The 22,717-nt window shown below is 47.3% G+C and overlaps 1 protein-coding gene across 43 annotated transcripts in view; it reads right to left on the reverse strand.

The window, feature by feature from the left end:
• LOC122809254 (titin-like) overlaps nucleotides 1-22,717 on the reverse strand; it is a 3,339,665-nt gene that overhangs the window by 1,182,244 nt on the left and 2,134,704 nt on the right. For 38 of the 43 annotated variants that reach the window (XM_044080625.1, XM_044080596.1, XM_044080621.1 and 35 more), the window contains 2 exons: nucleotides 1,213-1,233; nucleotides 471-506 (listed from right to left, as the gene is read on the reverse strand). In XM_044080625.1, the coding sequence (XP_043936560.1) occupies nucleotides 471-506; nucleotides 1,213-1,233 (57 nt within the window). The remainder of the gene's footprint in view (nucleotides 1-470; nucleotides 507-1,212; nucleotides 1,234-22,717) is intronic. The other 5 variants (XM_044080613.1, XM_044080589.1, XM_044080626.1 and 2 more) reach the window with 2 other exon arrangements.

The following is a 22,717-nucleotide window of genomic DNA, read 5'->3' on the forward strand; positions in this document are numbered from 1 at the left end:
TGCCTCCACCCAAATATTCAAATCTTTCCCACACACATTTAAATCTTCAGGGAATATATGCTTCCAGTAGAATACAACTTAATCTAAGCACCCACTACACTTCCAACAAAAAAAGATTCTACATTCCTTTTAAGAAATTAACTAAACCCAGATGTTTTCACCAACCTTCTCATTACATTAATTTTTGGGGATCACTTCATCATATGCCATGCCTTCTCCATGCTGAACAAGAGTGTAATCCATTAGAAAAAAAACATTTCAGTCAGTAATTCTCCTGAGTTTCTGCAAACAAGACAGCAATTGCTCTTACCCTGTTTACATTGGGAAAATTTCCCTGTAAAAGCCATCCGAATCTGTCATGACCATGTCATGATCATGACCAAATGGATCAGAAACTTAGAAAGGAACTGGAAGGATAAGTACTTAGCTCATTACATGTCACTTTCAATGCAATAGTAGGACTAACTTACCTTTCCTTGGTCTTCCAATTTTTGGGGCTTCATTTTCTATAAAGCAAAATAAACAATAGCAAACATCAGATCAATTAATAATAATAATAATATTAACACTGCAACATCAACATAACAGTTTGGAGGGACAGGTATACCTCAAAGATATTGCTGCTCTGGAGCAGACTCCCCATCTACACACAACAAATGTTATCCTTATACATATTAAATCACAACTGGGAACTATGGACAGGAAACAAAAATGTTACCTCAGGACAGCTCCCTGTACTAGTAATGGACAGAGGCAGTTCCTAAATGCTTTATCTCATGAACGGCTCCCCTCAAATTATCTAAGGTATAATCCCAGATATTCTCATTAGGGGTAATATATAAAAATGGACCATGGGACACGTAATACCAATCGCTATCCAAATGAGATGGGTTCATTCGTGCATAAAAAGGGAATCTGGCTAGGCTTACAATGGCCCACTAGGGCAGCTAAGCCTATTACTTACTATGAACCGAATAACTCATTAAATAAATCTGTACCAACAACAGATGACATACCAAGGATCCCCAAACTGTCAAAATCAAGATCATTTTAAAATAATTACTTGAAAAAATCTATCAGCCCATGTTTCAAGATCCCTAACAACATGCCCATTTTGAGCAGGGGTAGTTTATGGTGTAGATCATTTGAAAAATCATAACACAAATCAAGTTACTTTAAATATAAACATTATAACTAAAATAATGCACTCACCAGACTTTATCAGAATAACAGCTGAAAAAATATAAGGGAAATTCTGGTCAATCATGTTGGTTTTAAATATTTATTAAACATATAAAATTAAAATACAGCAACACAGAATTTACACCAATAGCATACCTCAACAAATTACAATGTCAAAAACTGATATCTATGTAGAATGTGGGATCTAATCTCACACACAGCAAAAACATTAGTGATGCCAAAAGAGGGCATAAAAAATCATCACAGTTTACAAAAGGTGGATTAGTTATGAGTGATGCACTCTTAAATAGTAACTTCCTTTCAGATATCTTACTTCTGTAAGTAACTCTATAGCACAAGATGCTTCACACCGTTTAAAATCAGAAGTGATTCATTCATGATCTCTTCCCGTGCTTGGTGGCACTGTCCTGCATTATTTCAGTAAACACCCCTACAACCCAAACTCCAGGCTTCCAAGATGGCTGCTCACCGAGTAACAGCTTAATTCTAGCACTCCAAGTGTGAAAACTTTTAGTTATTTACTTACCATAACTTTAGATGTATGGGATCCATCTCGCCTACATTCTCTACAGATGGGTTCGGAGCCGATCCTCGGCTCCGACTCGGCCGCTATACAATAGAACGCAGTCTCTTATTGGCTGAGTTACCTCGTATCCCAGGATGCACCACTACTGCTTCCCCAGATCTTGTTTGTCCGCACACATGCACACACACACAGACTGTTGTTATAACATTGCCAGGTGTTTTCAAGAGAGGAAGAAGTTGAATTCGGATCGTCCGGTCTCTTCTGGCCTACAAGGCAGGGGGAAGGAGGGTGGGTTATTAGGAATGTAGGCGAGATGGATCCCATACATCTAAAGTTATGGTAAGTACATAACTAAAAGATGTAATGTGATCCTATCTCGCCTACATTCTCTACAGATGGGACAGCGTCCCTAGCACCTAATTCCTGGATGGCTCACTGGAAAACGCTCCTGAAAACCATGGAACCGAAGGAAGCTCGACCCCTAGATGCCAAATCCAATTTGTAGTGAGAAATAAAGGTGTGAAGAGAAGACCACATAGCAGCAGCACAAATGTCACTAATAGAGAGCTTGGAATGAAAGGCTGCCAAAGTGGCCATAGCCCTGGTAGAATGAGCTTTCACTGGAACTATAAGCTCCTTATTTGAAATGAGATAAATATGACTGATACAGTCTCTGATCCACTTGGCAATAGTGACTTTCGTGACGGCTTTGCCCAATTTACTATCCGAAAAGGACACAAACAATTGATCTGATTTTCGTGCTTGGTGTGTCCTATCCAAATAGAAACGTAATTGTCTGTGCACGTCTAAGCTGTGAAAGGTATACTCAGCTCTGTTTGAATACTTACGGAAAAAAACTGGTAATTCCAGTGATTGTTGCAAACAAAAGTTAGAACAAACCTTTGGTATAAAGGATGGGTTTGGTCTAAGAGATACTCTATCCTTGTGAAATACCAGGTATGGTGGTTAGATACATAGGGCTTGAAGTTCTGAAACTCGCCTGGCTGATGTAATAGCAACTAGAAGAGCAGTCTTCCAAGAAAGAAATTTTAAGTCACAGGTTGCTGCCGGCTCAAAGGGAGATGAGTTTAATGCACCCAGCACCACGTTAAGGTCCCACGGTGGTGAAGGATGAGATATAGGGGGCCGTAGAAGCCAAGCTCCTTTAATAAAAGCTTTGCACAGCTTGTTGCTCATTAAAGGTGGTTCTACACTCTCGTGAAAATTGGAAATAGCAGCCAATTGAACTTTGATGGTAGACACCGAACAACCTTGGTTGAACAGGGAAGCTAAAAATTTCAGAACCTCTGCCACCGAGGCGGTCATAGGGTCTAATCCTCGGAGTTGGGCCCAAATAGCAAACCTCTTCCATTTATTGCTATACATCTTTTTAGTAGAAGTCTTGTGGGTCGAGGACAAAATATGCATGACTTCAGGGTCGAAAGAATGGCTCCTAACTACGGTCGGAAGAGGAGTAGCCAAGCTGCTAACTTCAATGAATGGAAGGACTGATGGAGCTGTCCTGACTGATGCGTCAAGAGGTCCGGAACTTGGTCCAGGAACCAGGGACCCTCCAATGCATATTTGTGAAGAAAGGGGAACCAGACTTGACGAGGCCAGTATGGGGCGATTAGAATCATTTTACTTTCCAAGTGAATCGCCTTCTGAATCACCTTGGGGAGAAGGGGAACCGGTGGAAAAGCGTATAGCAGACCGGGGGGCCAAGGTTGGACTAGAGCATCCTTGGGGGTCTCCCCCGGAACTGGGGTGAGAGAGAAGAACTGCTGGCATTTCGCGTTTAGGGGAGTTGCGAAAAGATCGCAACAAGGAGCTCCCCATTTCGTGAAAATCTGTGTTACCACTCTGTCGTTCAAGGACCACTCGTGAGGGGAGAGAATAGTTCTGCTCAGTCTGTCGGCTATCACGCTGGATCTCCCCGGAATGTGTGTTGCCACTAGGAAATGTTTGGTAGCAATCGCCCAATCCCATACCTTCATGGCCTCTCTGCAAAGGGGGTAACACCTGGACCCTCCTTGCTTGTTTAAGTACCAGACTACCGACATGTTGTCGGAATGAATGGCAATCGTACCCTGGGGGAGGTGATCGTGCAGTGCTTGCAACGTTAAAAGCACCGCCCTCATTTCCAGGATATTGATGTGGAGAAGACTCTCGTCGGTGTGCCACGTGCCTTGGACCGACCTGTCCAGATAATGTCCCCCCCACCCTGTCTGGGAGGCGTCCGTAGTCAACGTGGCCGAGGGGAATGGGGGAATGAAGGGTCGCCCTAGATTCAGGTTGGACAAAAGAAGCCACCAACGAAGATCCTGTTTGCACGTCTCTGTGATCAATATGTGGTGACTGAGGGGAAGATCTTGATAAGACCACTGGACTGATAGGAGCCACTGGAGTATCCTCATATGCAACCTTGCCAAAGGGACCAGAAGAATGGTGGCTGACATGGAACCCAACAGCTGCAGGACCATTCTCGCTGGAGCGCGACGTCTGAGGAGTAATGCCCGAACCTGAGACTGCAGCGTTGCTATCCTTTCCGCAGGAAGATAGACTCGCATCTGCCTTGAGTCTATTTCTGCACCAATAAACAAAATACGCTGAGATGGCAGCAATATGGATTTTGTCCAATTGAAGGTGATTCCTAAGGAGTTGCCTAGAGAGATAGTGGCTGCTAGAGTTTTCAAGAGTAGATGCTTGGAGGTGGCAGTTTGGAGCCAGTCGTCTAGGTATGGAAACACCTGGAATCCTAGACTTCTCAGGTGAGCAGTCACCACCGCCAAACATTTGGTGAACACCCTGGGGGCTGTGGTGAGACCAAAGGGCAGTGCACGGAACTGGAAATGACGGTCTCCTAGGCTGAAGCGCAAATGTCTCCTCGACGCCTGATCTATCAGAATGTGATAATAGGCGTCTTTGAGATCTATGGAGCACATCCAAACACCTTTCTCCAAAAGCGGGAGAATGGATTGCAAGGTGACCATCCAGAATTTGGACTTTTTCACTAATCGGTTTAACTTGCTGAGATCCAAAATGGGCCTCAAGTCCCCGGTCTTTTTTGGTACCAAAAAGAATCTTGAGTAAGTCCCTGATCCGGCCTGATCTGCGGGGACAGGTTGGATGACTCCTTTTTGAAGCAGCTTCGATATTTCGCTGGCTGCAAGATCCCGTTGACTGGGTGGCGGGTCCGGGATTCTTTGGGATGGTGGAGGGGGTTGAGAGAAGGGAATGGTGTAACCTCCGGCGATGATTCGGAGCACCCATTGGTCCTGAGTGATATTTTCCCAGGCCTTTAGGTGCCTCGAAAAACGACCCCCGACTGGCTCCGGAGCTGCACAGTCAGGTACTCCTTCAGGGATGCTGGAAGGAGGAGGAGCCACGAAAGGACTCGCGGTCTCCAGTGTTGCAGGGTCCTCCGCCGCCTCTGGGACGGCGTCTCCCTGAAAAATTTCCCCCTCCTCTGCCTCTAGAAGGGGAATCACTCTGCTGCGATGAGTAAGGCTTTTGAGACTTACGGAACCACATTTTCCCTCCTCTTCGAGTCTTGGGATAAGGTCTGAAGGGAGTGGAAAACCAAGGGAGTGGAAAACCGGGCCCCTACGGCAGTTAAAGTCTTACCATCCTGTTCGCAGCGAGTCAAAGTGTCCTTTACCTTGGGTCCAAACAGAGAGGACCCATCAAAGGGGGCATCGGCAAAGGAAGACTTAAAGGCCTCCGCAAAGTGACACAGGCGTAGCCAGGCTTGTCTCCGTAAAGCAACACCTGTTCCTGCCGCTCTGCTCGCTCCTTCGGCTGCATAAGAAATGAGCCTCATGGACGAGTTGGATAATGAGGACAGGGTAGCCAACTGGGAGTTTGGGCCAACTGCTCAGGTAAGTTACCGGAGAGGGTATCCGAAAGCTCCTTGACCAGATCCCTCTGCAGTCTCGTGAAATGCGTCAAGTAGTTCAGAGACCTTAATGTAAAGGTCGCTGAAGAAAGGGTACGCTTCCCGTACAGATCCATGCTCCTAGACTCCTTATTAGGAGGATGGACGGACGTTGAAGCCTCTGCCACATCTTGCTGGGTGGCAGATGCCACCACCAAGGCATCTACAGCCACAACTTTGGAAAGAAAGTCCTTATCAGGGGGAGCCGAAAGGAATTTATTGGGGCGAGCTGGCACCGGTTCAACAGAGTCCGGGTGTTCCCACGCCCTTCGAGAGATCAAATCCAGAAGCTCATCGAAAGGCGGAGACACCCAGGAGGCGGAGGGCCAAGCCCCGAAGGCCTTGAGGAAAACCGACTCCTCAGCAGAAGGGGGTTTGGACTGCCAGTCGCCTCATTGCTTAAGGATCTCCAAGATGTCCGCAAAGGATACATCATCCGAGGACGACTTGGGGGACCCTTCTGCATCATCGAGGTCGGTATCCGAGGTGAGAGACTAATAAGGGGAGTCGACGTGCTTCCTCTTGCACTGTTTCTTCCTCGGAGGTTCCTCCGAAAGCGTTTCGGAGGGACCTCCAGGAAGAAGGGAGCCCCCAATGGGGGTAACCTCAGGCCCAAGGGCTCCGCTGTCGTGAGACAGGGGGATTGCAAAGGAGCCAGTCTCCGTGCCAAGGGAAGGTGGTGGTGAGATGGTAGAAGTGGCCAGAGTGGATTTGGCCAAGGCACTCCTCATGGCCTTGAAGGCGGGACCCCCAGAGTCCTGGGATGGTTCAATCCCCAAGGCCACAACAGCAGTCGGAACTCCCGCAGCAGACGCACCGAGAGGGAGGCTCGGAACCGAAAGGATCGTTCCCGAAGCGTCCTCCCCGGGGCCGACAGAGGAGGTCTGCGTACCGAACCCCAACCCGAAGGGCGGGGTTGGAGTTAGGGTCGGAACCGACCCGACAACCTCCACCGGCTCCACCAACACTGACTCCAACGGCGCCGAAGCTGTTGGAGGAGGAACCGAGATAGCAGGATGGGAGATCGGTTCCAGAGCCGACTGGGCTGGAGCCGAGATCAATTTTGCAAAGACCGGAGACTGAAAAAGCCTTTGAAGCACCCTGTCTAAATCCGAATCAGACATCCTCGACGACCTAGAAGAGACCGACCGGGTCCGAGTCAACTTCTCCGCCGGCTCCGAAAGACTGGGGGACCGGCTCCGTATGGGTTCGAGAAGTATCGGTGCCGAGGGAGATTCCACTACCACTGCAATTTCCCTCGGAGCCGATGGGGACTTCGGCACCGGAGGGGAAGAGTCTGAGCGGGCAACCCTCATCGGCTCCGAAGGCAGTGGAGCCGATGGAGATGACTCGCCTCTCGACGCCCAAGCTCTCGACTCCGAAGCCAGAGGAGTCGAGGCTGGAGACATCGAGGCAGACCGTTCCGCCCTCGGCTCCGAAGTCCGTGGAGCCGAAGGAGAAGCCTGCCGTGACTTTTTAGCTGCCTGATCCAATGGGCTGGTCGGAGCCGAAGATTTTTTCTTCCTCGAAGGGGAAGAAGAAGAAGATAGGGCCTCCTCAAAGGAAGGGGTAATAAGCCCTTTCAAAATTAACTTATTTTTCCTCTCTTGGAGGACGCGAGAGGAAAAAGCGTGGCAAACGCTACAGGATTCCTGGAGGTGCTTCGGGCCCAAACAGTAGACACACAATGAATGGTCGTCCGTAATGGACATTTTATAATTACATTTGGAACATTTTTTAAAACCTGATGGTCTATGTTCCTTCGACATGGCTATCTACTTCAGACACACTAAACTTCAAAAACTACACAAACGACAGCCTAGACTCTAACTAAAACGCCTAGGATAGGGCAAGGCCCCTCTAACTTAAACGGGATCACTTACCACAAAAAATACAATTTTACCACAAAAAACTTTAAATACACAGTCACACAACAACAAGTAGCTGTTAAAACAGCTTTTGGGTAAGTTTTAGCACAAAAGTAGACAGAAAATAATTTCACTAAGAGGCACTTAGCTCAGCCAAGTCCGAGACCACGTCTATGCTTCAGAAGCGGCAAACGAGATCTGGCAAAGCAGTAGTGGTGCATCCTGGGATACGAGGTAACTCAGCCAATAAGAGACTGTGTTCTATTGTATAACGGCCGAGTCGGAGCCGAGGATCAGCTCCGAACCCATCTGTAAAGAATGTAGGCGAGATAGGATCACATTACATCAGAAACTTAGCAAAGAAATCCAGTGGACCTGGACTTCTGGGTAAATTTCAGTAACTGGCTAGTAAGTGCACTGCCTGGGTACCAGGAAAAAAGAAATACAGAGGACCTGAAGGAAAATCAGCTACAAAAGGCAAGGAAAAAAATACTGACTGAGAAGAATACTGCAGCTATTTAGTATAAAGCAGTGCAAATTCCAAACATGACTTCCAGTAACCTACAGGAGAGGAAAGTATAGGGCAACTACACACAGACATGACTAAAATAAATGAAGCACTGATGGAGTATATTAACTCAAACAATAAAAGGCTAGAAAAAATGATAAAAGTTTCAAACAGATATTCAGATAAGGTGATAAAACTGCAAAACTCAGAAGTCAAAATGAAGAAAAGGCTTGTTGAATATGAGACTGCACAAGAAGAGAAGTGTCAAAAAAGAATAGAATTAGAGGATGGAGCACATAGCGTTAACCTTAGATTTTCTGCTGTACCCAAGAAGCTGAAAGGAACAGACTTATTAATTTTTTATTAAAGCCCAAATAAGCAACTGGACTTGTACTCCACAACATGAATTAACTGAAAGAGCACATTTTGTGCATGCTCCAAACCTGGCTATGAGAAAACAACCTAGACCTTTAATACAGAAGGTGCTTCTTAGTAGCAGGAGTTGATTCTGGAAAAACTGTGGCAGAAGGACAAAGTACTAAAGTGGAACACAGCAGAGTGTTTGAGGAGAATGACTACTTATTTGAACACCAGGCAGAAGAGGAGTAAATTTATTCCATTATTCAGAGAATGTTGAGAAGCAGGAGTAAGACTGAAACTGCTGTACCCACCTATCTTCAAAATATTTTTCCTAGAGGAACAAAATCATTTTTTGATGAAGTACATGCTAAGGAAAAATACAAAGTTTGTCCAACAAAAAGCAAGCTGTGAAACAGAAAGAGATTCTAATACTTGTTATTCTGGTAATAAAGAACACAGAAAGACTATGCCAGAGATATCTTTCCTAGTTTTTCAATGGAAAAATGCTTCAGAGAAGGAGAAAAAAGCACAAGTGTTAACTAGAAGAATCAAGAGTACATTGTAAATGTAGCAGAGACAGGGTTTGATGAAGAGGAACAGAACAAGAGACTCTAGAAATATTGGACATTCTTCGACTTTGGTAGACTTGTAGGGGGATATAAAGCATTATGTCCTAATTCACATTATGAATGTTTGGAGAATAACATCAGCAACTTGGAAACTGACAAATGTGGGGATACAAAGCAATACTTATATTTGAGAAACATGATAGAACAAGAAAATCTGGAAATATTGGACTAAACTTGTAGGGGACTAAGCATGCACTCTATTTCATGTCATTAATGTTTGGAAAAATATTCCGGAGAAGAGGAAGAACAGAGTTAACTTTAAGTAAAACATTTTTTTCTTAATACAATTAGTTTGCTGGTGCAAGGTTTTATTTGCATTTTATAACTTTTTTTCAGTTATTTTACGTACAATGGTGATCCTAATGCAAACAGGAGCTCCTGTTTTTTCCCCTTTCTCCCTTTTCTCTCTTTCTTCTTGATCGGTTTTAGAAACATAAGCATTGCAATGTAAAAAAATATGGTTAAAACAGCACAACAAAAGAAAAATGAGTGTGCTTTTCTTATTCTTACATAGGGGAATGACCAGGTTAAGGCTTCATCCTGTAATAAGTTTTAAGAGAAAGCAAGTAAATGAAAAATAATATTGAATATTATAAGCTTTTTTCTAGTTAAAGCTTATGCTTGGCAGTTTTGTGACTGATTTTCATGCCTGTAGCAGACAATCTGGTAAAGAGAAATGGCTTGGAGAAAATGTTTTCTGAAAGCATTCAAATATTTTCCAGCTGAGAGAGCTATAAAGATAAGACAAACCCAGACAGCACTTAAGGCTGTATCATGTGTCTTAGCATGGATAACCTTTCTATTAAGTTATCTTAAAGCTGTGTTTGTGCCTGACAGTTTGGAACATCTGTTCCTATTAGGAGTGTAAAACATTAACATCTGAACATCTACACAGTTGTGTGTGTTATTATTAAGTTAATAAGTTTTACAGGGGTATTGTAGGGGTGTTTGTATTTTTGTTTGAGGGTTTTCGTTAAAATAGCAAGTCCTGTAACATGTGACATTGGCTCAAATGGAGATGACTAAGAAACAACTGTATAAAAGATTAACTTGCCAAACAGTACATGCATGTAACACAAAGGCTGGAACTAGACATTCAACAAAAAAGCTGCTATACACAAAATGTGGGAATAATAATTTTTCAAGAATATGAAGCTTTCTGTAATGTCTATAAATGTGAATGGTCTCAAAGATACACACAAAAAAGAAACAGGAGAGAACTATATTAAAATGTAGAGTGCAAATAGCTATATTACAGAAGACACACTTGTAAAAAAACTTAACAAGTCAATTTGACAAAGAAAGGTTTCAAGATATTAACTCAGCAGAATACTTGGAGCAAAGGAATACAGAACTACTTATATTAATTGCAAAATGAGCTCCAATAGTGATAGAAGAGGACAAAAAACACAATAATGGTAAATTTGTAGTACTAATGGGCAAATGGCAAGGGAGGAGGATTACGCTGGCATGTATTTGTATTCCATCTGAAACTGGTAAAATGGTGCGTAAGAAAATTCTGGGAGAAATACTCAGCTTTCAGCAAGGAATATTACTTACAGGTGGGGACAGGTATTTGATTTTCAACAGTAAAGATGTGTCTGGGGGCCCAGAGGGGAAAATGTAAGAAAACAGAGTATATTTTTAAAGAAAGTTAGAAAATAGTTGACATGGAAGATGTGAATTCAGTAGTAGGAGTTCAGAGTGAATTTATAAATTATTCCCCAAGATACAAAAACTGGGCTAGACTACACAGAATTAGAAGTTATGTACTCACCATAACGTTCCATCTGAGTAGGTGTATTCATTTGTCTGCAACCTGTGGGTTACGGATCCGATATCGGATCCGAACCGGCATGGTTTTCCAGCTATGGATCCAAGCTCTCAGCTCCTCCCCTCACCCATAATGCCCTGCTCTACCCTCATGACCTCAGATCGAGTTTGCCAACAGCAACAACACCCTGAAAAGGGTAACAGATAATATGCAGGAAACTGAAAGGCCAGGGGGATAGGAGGGCGGGATGGTTGCAGACAAATGAATACACCTACTCAGATGGAACGTTATGGTGAGTACATAACTTCTAAATCTGAAGTAGGAGATTCATTTGTCTGCAACCTGTGGGACAGAGTCCCCAGCTACCTGAATCTTGCCGCCCATAATTGCATGGTATTCCGGAGCACCGCGGAGCCAAATGATGCTCTACCCCTAGATGCAAGATCCAACTTATAGTGGGAGATAAAAGTATGAGATGAAGCCCACGTGGCTGCAGCACAAATATCATCTAGAGGAATCCTAGCCTTGAAGGCTGCCGAGGTAGATACTGACCGGGTTGAATGGGCATGAACACCCTCCGGTGCGGGCCTTCCTGAAGCTTGATAAGCCAATAAGATGCACTGTGAAATCCAGCGTGACAGAGAAACTTTAGAGATTGGCTTGCCCAAATTAAATTTTGCAAAGGAAATAAACAACTGGTCGGATTGCCTATGACCAGCCGTCCTGTTTAGATAAAATCTAAGTTGCCTGTGGACATCTAATGAGTGAAGCTTATATTCACCTTTGTTCTCATATTTAGGGAAGAAAACAGGGAGGTTAATGGACTGATTAATGTTTGCTTCAGAAGCGACTTTAGGAAGGAAGGACGGGTTGGTCCTGAGGTAGACACGGTCCGGATGAAATACCAAGTAAGGAGGTTTAGCTGATAAAGCTTGAAGCTCTGAAACTCTCTTGGCGATGTAATGGCTACCAAAAGGCTGTCTTGTAAGACAAGAATTTGAGATCCACCGTAGCAGCTGGTTCGAAGGCGGTCAAGGCCTGGAGAACCAAAGAGAGGTCCCAAGGAGGAACCGCTTGTTTTACCGGGGGCCTGAGAAGAAAAGTACCTTTAAGGAAAATTTTACACAACTTGGCTGACATAAGAGGATTAGAGTCATGGCCAATGTGATAATGAGAAATTGCCGCCAGTTGTACTTTGACTGTGGAACTGCTGGCACCATCGTTAAAAAGAGTGGTTAGAAAGTCAAGCACTAAGGGGAGAGGAACTGTGAAGGGATTCAGGCCTTGCCGCTCCGCCCACAAAGAAAACCGTTTCCACTTGCTGCGGTAGACCTTCCTAGTGGACGGTTTATGAGCTGCCACCAGAATTGCCTTAACAGGTGACGAAATACCGTGAGTCCTGATCAAGAGTGGAACTGGAGCAGCCAAGCGGTCAGCTTCAGGTTGTCCAGATTGGAGGAGGTATGCAGGATGGATGGGATATCAGATCCGAATGGGATCTAGAATCCAAGGAGGATTCACCGAGTGAGACCTTAGGAAGGGGAACCAGATCTGTCGAGGCCAAAACGGAGCAATGAGAATCATTCTGCAACCCACCCGAGAGGCTTTCTGAAGAACTTGGAGCATCAGAGGCAAGGGTGGATAAGCATACAGAAGACCGGGTGGCCAAGCATGCACCAGAGCGTCTCTTGGGTAACCTCCGGGAGGTATCAGAGCGAAAAAACTGTCGCACTTGGTGTTTGAGGGAGAGGCAAAAAGATCGCATGAAGGAGTTCCCCACCGTGTGAATATGCGTTCCGCTACTTGACAATTGAGAGACCACTCGTAAGGGGTCAGAATGGTGCGACTGAGCTTGTCCGCCAGGATGTTGGACCGACCCGGAATGTGCGTTGCTATTAGAAAGCGGTTGGTGGAGATTGCCCATTCCCAAACTCTCATGGCTTCTCGACAAAGAGGGTAAGACCTTGTTCCCCCTTGCTTGTTGATGTACCAGACCACAGACATGTTGTCTGATAGAATCGCAATTGTTCCCAAGGGAAGAAAGTCCTGAAGTGCTAGCAACGCTAAGAGCACTGCTCTCATCTCTAGAACGTTGATATGCAGTAAGGTCTCTGAATCGTTCCACGTGCCTTGGACTGTCCGGCCCGCAAAATGCCCCCCCCACCCGAGGCGGGAGGCATCCGTGGTCACCGTGGCGAGAGGGGGAGAAGCACAAAATGGGCGGCCCCCGTGGAGATCTGGGGAGTGAAGCCACCACAAGAGGGACCGCTTGCAAGCCTTGCTGATCGCAATGGGATGATGCATAGGGAGAGCAAGGTATGACCACTGTACTAAGAGAGTCCACTGTAGGATGCGCATATTGAGCCTGGCAAGAGGGAGAAGTGCTATAGCAGACGCCATGGACCCTAGAGCCCTCAGGACCAACTCCGCCGGAACAGAACTCGAGTGGAGAATGTCCCGCACCTGGAGCTGCAGATTTTGAACTCTGTCCGCAGTGAGGAAGGCTCGTAAACTCCTTGTGTCTAGCCTGGCCCCTATAAAATCTAAGAGCTGTGTGGGCCAGGTTGGATTTCTTTGTATTTATTGTAATGCCCAGAAAAGGAGCAAGATGGAGAAAGGAGTCTCGCGCCAATAATAGTAGATGCCTTGTTGGGGCGGTAAGAAGCCAGTCGTCCAGGTAGGGAAAGACCTGCACCCCCTGAAGCCTCAGGTGGGCCGCTACCACTGCTAATACTTTGGTGAACACCCTGGGGGCTGTGGTGAGACCAAAGGGAAGGACCCGGAACTGGTAGTGACTGGCTCCCAGCCGGAAGCGGAGGAACCTCCTGGGCGCCTGTCCATCAGGATGTGGTAGTACGCGTCTTTGAGGTCTATCGAGCACATCCAGTGATTTTCTCCCAGAAGGGGAGAATAGATTGCAGAGTGACCATTGAATTTTTCTTTGGGGACTGCCAGATTCAAGAGAGAAAGGTCTAGAATTGGTCTTAGTTCCCCGTCTTCTTTGGCACTAAAAGAACCTGGAGTAGAACCCTGATCCGATCTGGTCTGGGGGCGGGCTGGATGGCTCTTTTCTTTAGCAGATGGCCAATTTCTGCCAAAGCGGCCTCCCGTTGACCGGGTGGAACGTCTGGGAGGGACTTCAACTTTGGAAAGTGAAGAAAGGGATGCGATATCCTCTGGATATGATTTGGAGAACCCAGCGGTCTGATGTTATGGACTCCCATGCCGCTAGGTGCCCGAACATCCCCGACTGCCTCCAGAGTGGAGCAGTCGGGCAACCCTCAGGGTTGCTGCGGGCCGTTCAGAGAAAGGTTCCCTGGACCCGAAGTTTCTGGGAGCCCCTCTGCCTCTAGGGCGGCGTCCTCCCTGTCCTCCTCTGCCACGGAAGGACTGGTTGTCCGAGCAGGCTGGGACTGCTGCGACTTCCGGAACCACATCTTCTTCTGACCCTTTTGGTTCCTAGAGTAGGGCCTCTGGGGTGCAGAGAAGCGGATTCCGACGGCAGACAGCGTCTTCCCGTCCTTCTCGCTCTGGGTCAACGTTTCGTGAACGGTTTTGCCAAAGAGAGCAGAACCATCAAAGGCGTTAGCAAATGGCGCTTTGAAGGGCTCAGAAAAATCGCAGTGCGGAGCCAGGCCTGACGTCTAGTGACTAGGCCTGCCCCTGCGGCTCTAGCGGCGCCTTCTGTAGCGTGGGAGAGTAGCCGCATAGAGGTATTAGTAACTGACCTAAGAGTGGCCATGCAGGTGGAGTGCAGCACCCTGTCCTCCTCCGACATGGACTCTGGGGGAGATGCAGCGTATTCTTTAATGAGATCTCGCTGCATCCTAATGACGTGTGCCAAGTAGTTCAGCGCCCTTACCGAGAAGGTCGCTGAACTAAACATCCGCTTCCCCAAGCGGTCCATCATCCGAGACTCCTTGCTCGGGGATGGACTGAGGACTCTCCTGAGCAAGTTCCCTCTTGGTGGGCCACCGTCAACATGGCATCTACCGGAGGCCCCTTACTCCAATGGGCACGGTCGGACGGTGGGCTAAGGATCCTATCGGGCCTCTTAGGAATTGGCTCCACGGTGTCCGGTTCCTTCCACGCCCTGGTGGTAATGAGGTCCACCAGGGGTCGGCAGGAGGGACACCCAAGAGGTAGACGGCCCGCTTCAAATGCCTCCAAGAACACGGACTCGTCCGAGGAAGACTTGGGGCAGACCACCCCTTATACGGAGCATTTCCATGATGTCTCCAAATGAGACATCCTCGGGGGTGACCGTGGGGAGCCTTCCCTTCCTCCAAGTCCGTGTCTTCCGTGAGAGACTCGGGAGTCAATGTGCCTCCTTTTGCGTATGCTTGCGAGGGACATCCTCTGGGGGGCTGTCAGAGGACTCCTCGCAAGCAGCAACTTGTTCCATTGGAGCAACTTGGGGCACAGAAGCGGGCTGTCCCAAGGAAGGGCCGGATGGTGGAAGCCTGGCCCAGTGCAGAGGGAGCGTGGGACGGAGCCGAAACAAGTGCCGGGGGTCCGGAGACCCTCAACAGGGCCCTCTCCACTACATCAAACGCCGAAGGGGAGCCGACCTCGACCAAAGGATCCGACAATCGGCTCCCCCTCGGATCCGAAGAGTGGATCGGAGGCTCGGATCCGAAGGGACAGTGCGCTCCGACACAGACGGCGCCGAAGGAGCACTGATCCCCCCGGATCCGAGGCTCGGATCCAGGCTCCGAGAGGTCGGATCCGATGCACTCGAGGGCAGGGTCGGATCCGAAGTACAAAGTACTATCGGCACCGACCCACCCCCGGCTCCGAAGCTGCTCGGCTCCAGCTGCTCCGAACCCGGATAGCGGGTCGGAGAAGGAGCAATCGGTTTGAAAAAGGGTGTTGAGCTCCCCCCCAGAGGGGGGGGGAGGCAAGAGCACTCCCATCTGCATCTGGGCCTGGATGAACCTTCTCATCATCCGGTCCAGATCAGCATCCGAAAGGCTACGTAGATCTCGACGAGGCTACCGAGGTAGGCCTGGAGTGCCTCCTCGATAGCCTCGACGGAGATCGGGTCTCCTCCTCCTCAGGTCCCGGTGAAAAACACACTGGAGACCGGAGCCGAGAAGGAGGAGACCGAGCCGACAATGGAGCCGACAACGGGCCGGGGAGAAGGCCGCTTGGCTGGCGGGGCCGAAACAGAGGTCTCGGCCCGCCGCTTATGGTGCTTCTCCCTCCGGTCCCTTTTTCTAGCATCCCTCTCCTCCGAACCAGAAGCGGGAGGTTGAGTCCCAGGAGGAGGAGGGGGTGCCGCAGAGGGAATAACCGTAGGCACGGTTACTCTGGAAGGAGCGGAGGTCGGAGCCGAGTCCGGCGGTAAAAGGCCCACCAAAACAAGCTTGGACCTCCGCTCCTTCAATGCCCTGGGGTTGAACCCTGCACAAATGGAACATCCAGATGTGAGGTGTTCAACCCCCAGGCATCTAACACACCGAGTGTGGCCATCAGCTGGGGAAAGCCTATGGCCACACTCGGAGCATTTAGAAAATATAGACTTAGGTTGGTCTGCCATCCTAGTCTAACAAAGTAGTTACCAAACTAAAGTAACTAAACAACCAATACACACACAGGCCCAACACACACACTCTACGCCAACAGCGAGGGGAGGGATAAAACTTTTAGATTAACTCTAAAAAGGAAAAATATCAAAAGGGGAAACCTACACTTTCACACAAAAAATCAATAAAAACTTCAAAATTCTGATTTTAAACAGTAAAACTACCACTTAGCTTGAGAGCTTGAGAAACAAATCCAGTCACCATGCGCGGCAAACGAGATCTGAGGTCATGAGGGTAGAGCAGGGCATTATGGGTGAGGGGAGGAGCTGAGAGCTTGGATCCATAGCTGTAAAACCATGCCGGTTCGGATCCAATATCGGATCCATAACCCACAGGTTGCAGACAAATGAATCTCCTACTTCAGATTTTATATTTCACAGGAGCACATGCATTTAATTGAAGGTCTTGATACACACCCAATAACTATTTCAGATCATTATCCAATAATAACTAAAAGGTAATGATATAAAAATGAGACAGTGGCGCTTTCCTACCTATCTGTTGAAAAGAGACTAATTTAAGGAATGGGTAGTAGAATTGATTCAGGGGGTATTAAAGAAAATAGAAATTTCTTCTGAAATATATAGCTAGGGAGCGAGACAAAATTAAAGTGGGGTTTAAAAACAGGATGGAAATATCAGAAAGGGAGATATGGCTAAGAAGTAACAATAATTAATACATAACTTTTGCACTTATTAGGAAGCAAAACTTCAATATCTGAAGATGTACATAGTTATGTGGGTTAATATTAAGTTAATAGGCTTTAGGTGGATTTTGGCGGTGTTTGTAATGTTTGAGGGCTTTCAAAAAAACAAAATGTTATGCCAGATGTGGCATAGGCTCAAATGGATATGACCAGAAACAACTGTATAAAAGACCAACCTGCCAAACAGCATTATGCATGTAACATAAAAGTTGGGACTACACATTTAACAAAAAAAGTTGTACATAAAAGATGGTAATAATAACTGGTTACACTTCAAAGCATCTAAAACTCATAACATCTAAATTCAAAACAGAGTCCACATCATCTAAAACCCAAAACATCTAAATCTCATAACACTGAATTTCAAAACACTGAAAATGTATAATATGGAATAGTGTATCATGAAACGTGTAAATGTCATAGTTTAATCTGTTATTCTTTTGATATCAGTATAAGTCGTTGTAGTCTTTATTTATATAGTGTAGAAATTTATACTATTTATATAGTGTTTATTTGCCACTCTGTATGTGTTTTTTAGGCCATACAGGTAAGTGATACAGACATTGTGTACATTCTTTATGGTGATCGCAATATAGTGGGGTTAGAAAAAAAGAAGTTGTCTTACCATAATGTTCTATCTGAGTTGTTGATATTCTTCCAGTCATCACTGATGGGTTCGGTTCTGAGCCCTCGGAAGCGAGTCGGCCTTATACCAAGCTTGCGTCCACCAAAAACTCTCGAGCTACCCACAATGCCCTTCACTCAGTTACCTCAGATCGAGTTTGCATGCAACATATAGAAGAACCAGAAAGTCAGAGGTCATCTCTGCGCAGAAACCCTGAAACACCACAAAGACCCAGAAGATCCGCCAGGAGCCTTTGGTGGGGGTCGGTGGGAGGGTCTGATGACTGGAAGATCATCAACAACTCAGATGGAACGTTATGGTAAGACATAACTTCTTTATCTGAAGTTATTAATCTTTTCCTATTCATCACTGATGGGACAGAATCCCAAGCTACTTGGGGAACCTGGGTGGCCCTTATGGAAGAACATTCCTGAGAACCACTGAGCCAAAGGCCGCTCTTCCCCCGGAGACCAGATCCAATTTGTAATGCTTGATAAAGGTATGGGCCCAAATGGCAGCTGCATAGATGTCATCCATGGAGGCCCTAGAGTGGAAGGCAACCGATGTTGCAATAGCCCTAGTTGAGTGAGCTTTGATTTGACCAGGCTTAGACTCATTTGTAAACGAATATGAAAAGCTAATGCAAGCTCTGAGCCATTTTGACAAGGTAACTTTCGATACTGCACCTCCCATTCTAGGGCCCGCAAAGGAAATGAAAAGTTGGTCTGACTTGTGAAAGGATAGTTCTGTCCAGGAAGAAACGTAATTGTCTATGAACATTAAATGAATGTAGGCAGTATTCTCCCTTGTTTGAATAATTTGGAAAGAATACAGGGAGCTCAATAGACTGATTAATAGAAAAGTCAGAAACCACCTTGGGAGGAAAGGATGGGTTAGTACGAAGTGATATTCTTGTCCTTATGGAAGATCAGATAAGGGTTCTTGATACATAAGGCCTGCAACTCGGATATTCGTCTGGCTGAAGTGACCGCCACCAGAAATAAGTATTTCCATGACAGGAATTTTAGATCACATGTTGCCGCAGCCTCAAAAGGGGATAGAGAGAGAGAGACTGGAGAACCAAGGAGAGATTCCATGCCTCCACCAGCTGCCTGATGGTAGGTCTGATGTGGAACATTCCCTTGAGGAAGGTCTTGCAAAGTCGGGTGGACATAAGCGGGACTCCATCTGACCAATTATGGAAGTTGGAAACAGCTGCTAAATGGACTCAAATGGTGGAAGCTGATGCAACATTGTTGAACAGCTCAGCAAGATAATGAAGAATAATAGCTACAGGAGCTGAGAACGGATCTAGCTTCCAATTATGTGACCAAATAGAAAATCTTTTCCATTTGCCCCTGTAAAGTTTTCTGGTGGATGGTTTATGTGAGGCCAGGATAATATCACGGACGGATGAAGAAAGGGTTTCCTGCCTGGCAACTAACAGAAGTGGAGAAACCAAGCCATTAGCTTGAGAGTGGACAGATTCGGGGGAGTCAGCCCTTGTGGGTGAGATATGAGGTCCTGACGAGTTGTCTAGGATCCAAGGAGATTGTAACAGATGAGATCGGAGGAAGGGAAACCACACTTGACGAGGCCAGAACGGGGCAATGAGGATCACTTTGCTTCTCAACTGAACAGCTTTCTTTAGAAAAACAGGAATCAGGGGAATTGGAGGATAAGCATAAAGGACCCGCAGGCCAATCGTGAACCAAAGTGTCTCTCGGTGACTTCCCATGAGGGGGAAAAAGGGCAAAGTAGCTGCTGCATTTTGTGTTTGAGGGGGAGGCGAAAAGATCGCAGCATGGCTGGCCCCAACGGCTGAAGATTTCTGCCGTCACCCTCTGATTGAGAGACCACTCGTGAGGACGGAGGATGCATCTGTTTAGTCTGTCCGCAATCATGTTGGAGCTCCCCAGGATATGCATTGCAATCAGAAAGCGGTTGGAAACTATTGCCCACTGCCAGATTATCATGGCTTCGCGACATAGGACACAGGATTTGGTCGCTCCCTGTTTATGTACCAGACAACGGACATGTTGTCCAACTAGACAGCAATCGTTCCGGATGGAAGGAGCAGGTAGAAAGCTTGCAACGCCAATAGCACCACTCAACTCCAGGACATTGATATGCAAGTTGGTTTTTATACTGGACCACATGCCCTGGACTGACTTTCCCTGGAAGTAGCCCCCCCACCCTATCAGGGAAGTGTCCATGGTCATCGTGGCGCTGGGTTGGTGGTCCTGGAAGGGGCGACACCAAAAATTTTCATTTGTACTCATCCACCAGAAGAGATCTTGTTTGCAGGTGTTGGTAATGAGGATCTGTGAGATCAGGGGCTGAAGACTGGATATCCACTGGGACTGAAGAAGCCATTGTAGCAGTCTCGTGTAATCTGGCTAGAGGAACAATTGGGATGGCTGCAGCCATAGACCCCAGAGCCTGGAGAACTGCCCTTGCAGACACCTATCTTTGAGAGACTATCACTTGAACTTGTGCCCTTAACCTCTGAAGCCTGTGAGGAGTAAGACAGACCAGACTTGAATGAGTGTTGAATATTTCCCGTATAATTCCAATTGTTGTGAGGGCTGAAGGTTGGATTTTTCCCAGTGGATGGTGATGCCCAATGACTCCGCTAGTACTAGAGTGTAATGGAGGGCCCTGACCAGAAGGCGCTTGGTGGGGGCGAAGAGGAGCCAATCGACTAGATACAGAAACACCTGGAATCCCAGATGAGCTACGACCACTGCTAGGCATTTCGTGAATACTCTGGAGGCCGCTGAGAGACCGAATGGCAGGGTGCTGAATTGGTAGTGATTGGCTCCCAGTCAGAAGCGAAGGAGACTCCTAGAGCGCTTGTCCATCTTGATGTGGCAATACACATCCCGGAGGTCTAATGAGCACATCCACAAACCCTTCCGCAGAAAGGGAAGAATGGATTGAATCACGACCATGCGGAACTTGGTCTGAACTACTGATTTGTTTAGTTGGCTGAGATCCAAAATGGGGCTCCAGTCCCCTGTCTTCTTTGGCACTAAAAAGAATCCAGAGTAGAACCCTGATCCGCACTGGTCTGGGGGGGACCTGTTGGATGACTTGTTTTTGACATAGCTTTCGTATTTCGGAAGCTGCCTCCTCCTTTTGACTGGGTGGAACATTGGGAAGGGATTTTGGAGGTCTTGGATAAGATTAAGGGAATATGATGGCCTCTGGTAATGATTCTCTGCACCCACTGATAGTTTGTAATACAGAGCCAGGCAGCTTGGTGCAGAGAGAAACGTGCCCAAACTGCTTCCAGAGGAAAGCAATCAGGCAGCGTTTCAGGAGCGCTGATACGGTCTTCCTGACAAGGAATCTCTGGAGTCCTGATTCCAGGGACCCCCTCTGCCCCGAAAGAGGTGTCTTCCATTATTGGAACCTCCTCTGCCTCTGAGGGAGTCCTCACCACGTGCGTCATGGAAAGGATCTTGAGACTTCTTGTGCCACATCTGGCCACTCCTCTGGTTCCTGGAGAAGGAATGATGAGGTTTGGAAAAGCGTAGGCCCACGGCAGACAAGGCTGTCCCATCCTGCTCACACCTGACTAATGTATCCTTGACCTTAGCACCGAACATAGCTGATTGTTCGATAGGAGTGTTTAAAAAGGAAGACTTGAAGGAGTCCGCGAGGTCACAAATGTGCATCCAGGCATGGCGATGCATAACTACGCCTGCACCCGCAGATCTAGCCGCTCCTTCAGTTGCGTAGGAGAGCAACCTGATGGACGAATTTGATATTGACTCTAGGGTGGCAAGTTGGGAAGCAACTTTATCACATGCCCCATCCAAAACTTGACCAGCGAAGGTTCCAGAGAGTTTGGTGATGAGATCTCTCTGGAGCCTCGTAAAAGGTGCCAAAAAGTTCAAAGACCTGACTGCAAAAGTCGCCGACGCAAAAACTCGCTTCCCTAACCTGTCTGCTGCCCAGGACTCTCTACTGGGTGGGTAAACAGCAGGACTTTCCTCCACAAGGTCCTTTTTCGTGGCTGCTGCCACCAACATAGTGTCTACTGGCAAACCTCTAGAACAATGGGGTTGATCCTCTGGAGGGGGACAGCATCTTATCTGATCTCCTAGGGATGGCCTCAACGGTGTCAGGGTTCTTCCACGCCCGCTGCACGATGAGCTTGACAAACTCATCAGCGGGGGGGGGGGGGTTTTCACCCAAGAAGTACAGGGCCGAGAGCGGAAGGCCTGCAGGAATATGGATTCCTCCAAGGAAGGATTGGAGGGCTTCCAGTCACCCCTCTGTTTAAACATTTCCAGAATATCTCCAAATGAGACATAGTCAGGGGGTGACTGTGGGGATCCTTCCGCATCATCATAGTCCGTATCTTCTGTGAGGGACTCCTCTGGGGAGTCCACATGTTTCCTCTTACACACCCGTTTCCGAGGGTTTCTTCGGTGGGAGCATCCAAAGAAGATTCAGAAACGGAAATAAATTGAATGGGGTTTCCTGGGCTGTGTGCTCTTGGAGTCCTGGAGGGGGGGGGGGTGGCCTTTGACAGCTGGGGCTCAGAAGGAACTGGTGAGATGACCGACGTAGGAGGACTGCCAGAAACAAGCACCCTTTCCATCACCTGGAAAGCAGGCCCGCCTGAAGAGGAATGGAGCTTGGAACCAAAGAAGACAATTTCAGAACCAGGGTCACACCCTGCTCATCACAGTCAGCCCCTGCGGACGGACCCTCAAGCAAACTCAGGGTGGGAGTCACCCTTGGACCTGAAAACAGAACCAGCAACACAGCCGGAACAGAGTGTTCCACCCCCCCCCAAGCATGAGATTGAGGAAGGGTGGGTTCCGACGGAACCAACACCCAAAGGGGCCTCGCAGCTTCAGACACTGTTGTCGGCACCGAGGAAAGGGGACCTCTCGTAGATGTCGGGTATATGAGCCTCGGAACCAAGGCATAAAAGTGAGGGGATTATGTAGGGGTCACCGGTGTATTAGACCCA

The sequence above is a fragment of the Protopterus annectens genome, chromosome 8.part0 (assembly GCF_019279795.1).
Source record: "Protopterus annectens isolate FY-2018-M chromosome 8.part0, PAN1.0, whole genome shotgun sequence".
NCBI lineage: Eukaryota > Metazoa > Chordata > Ceratodontiformes > Protopteridae > Protopterus > Protopterus annectens.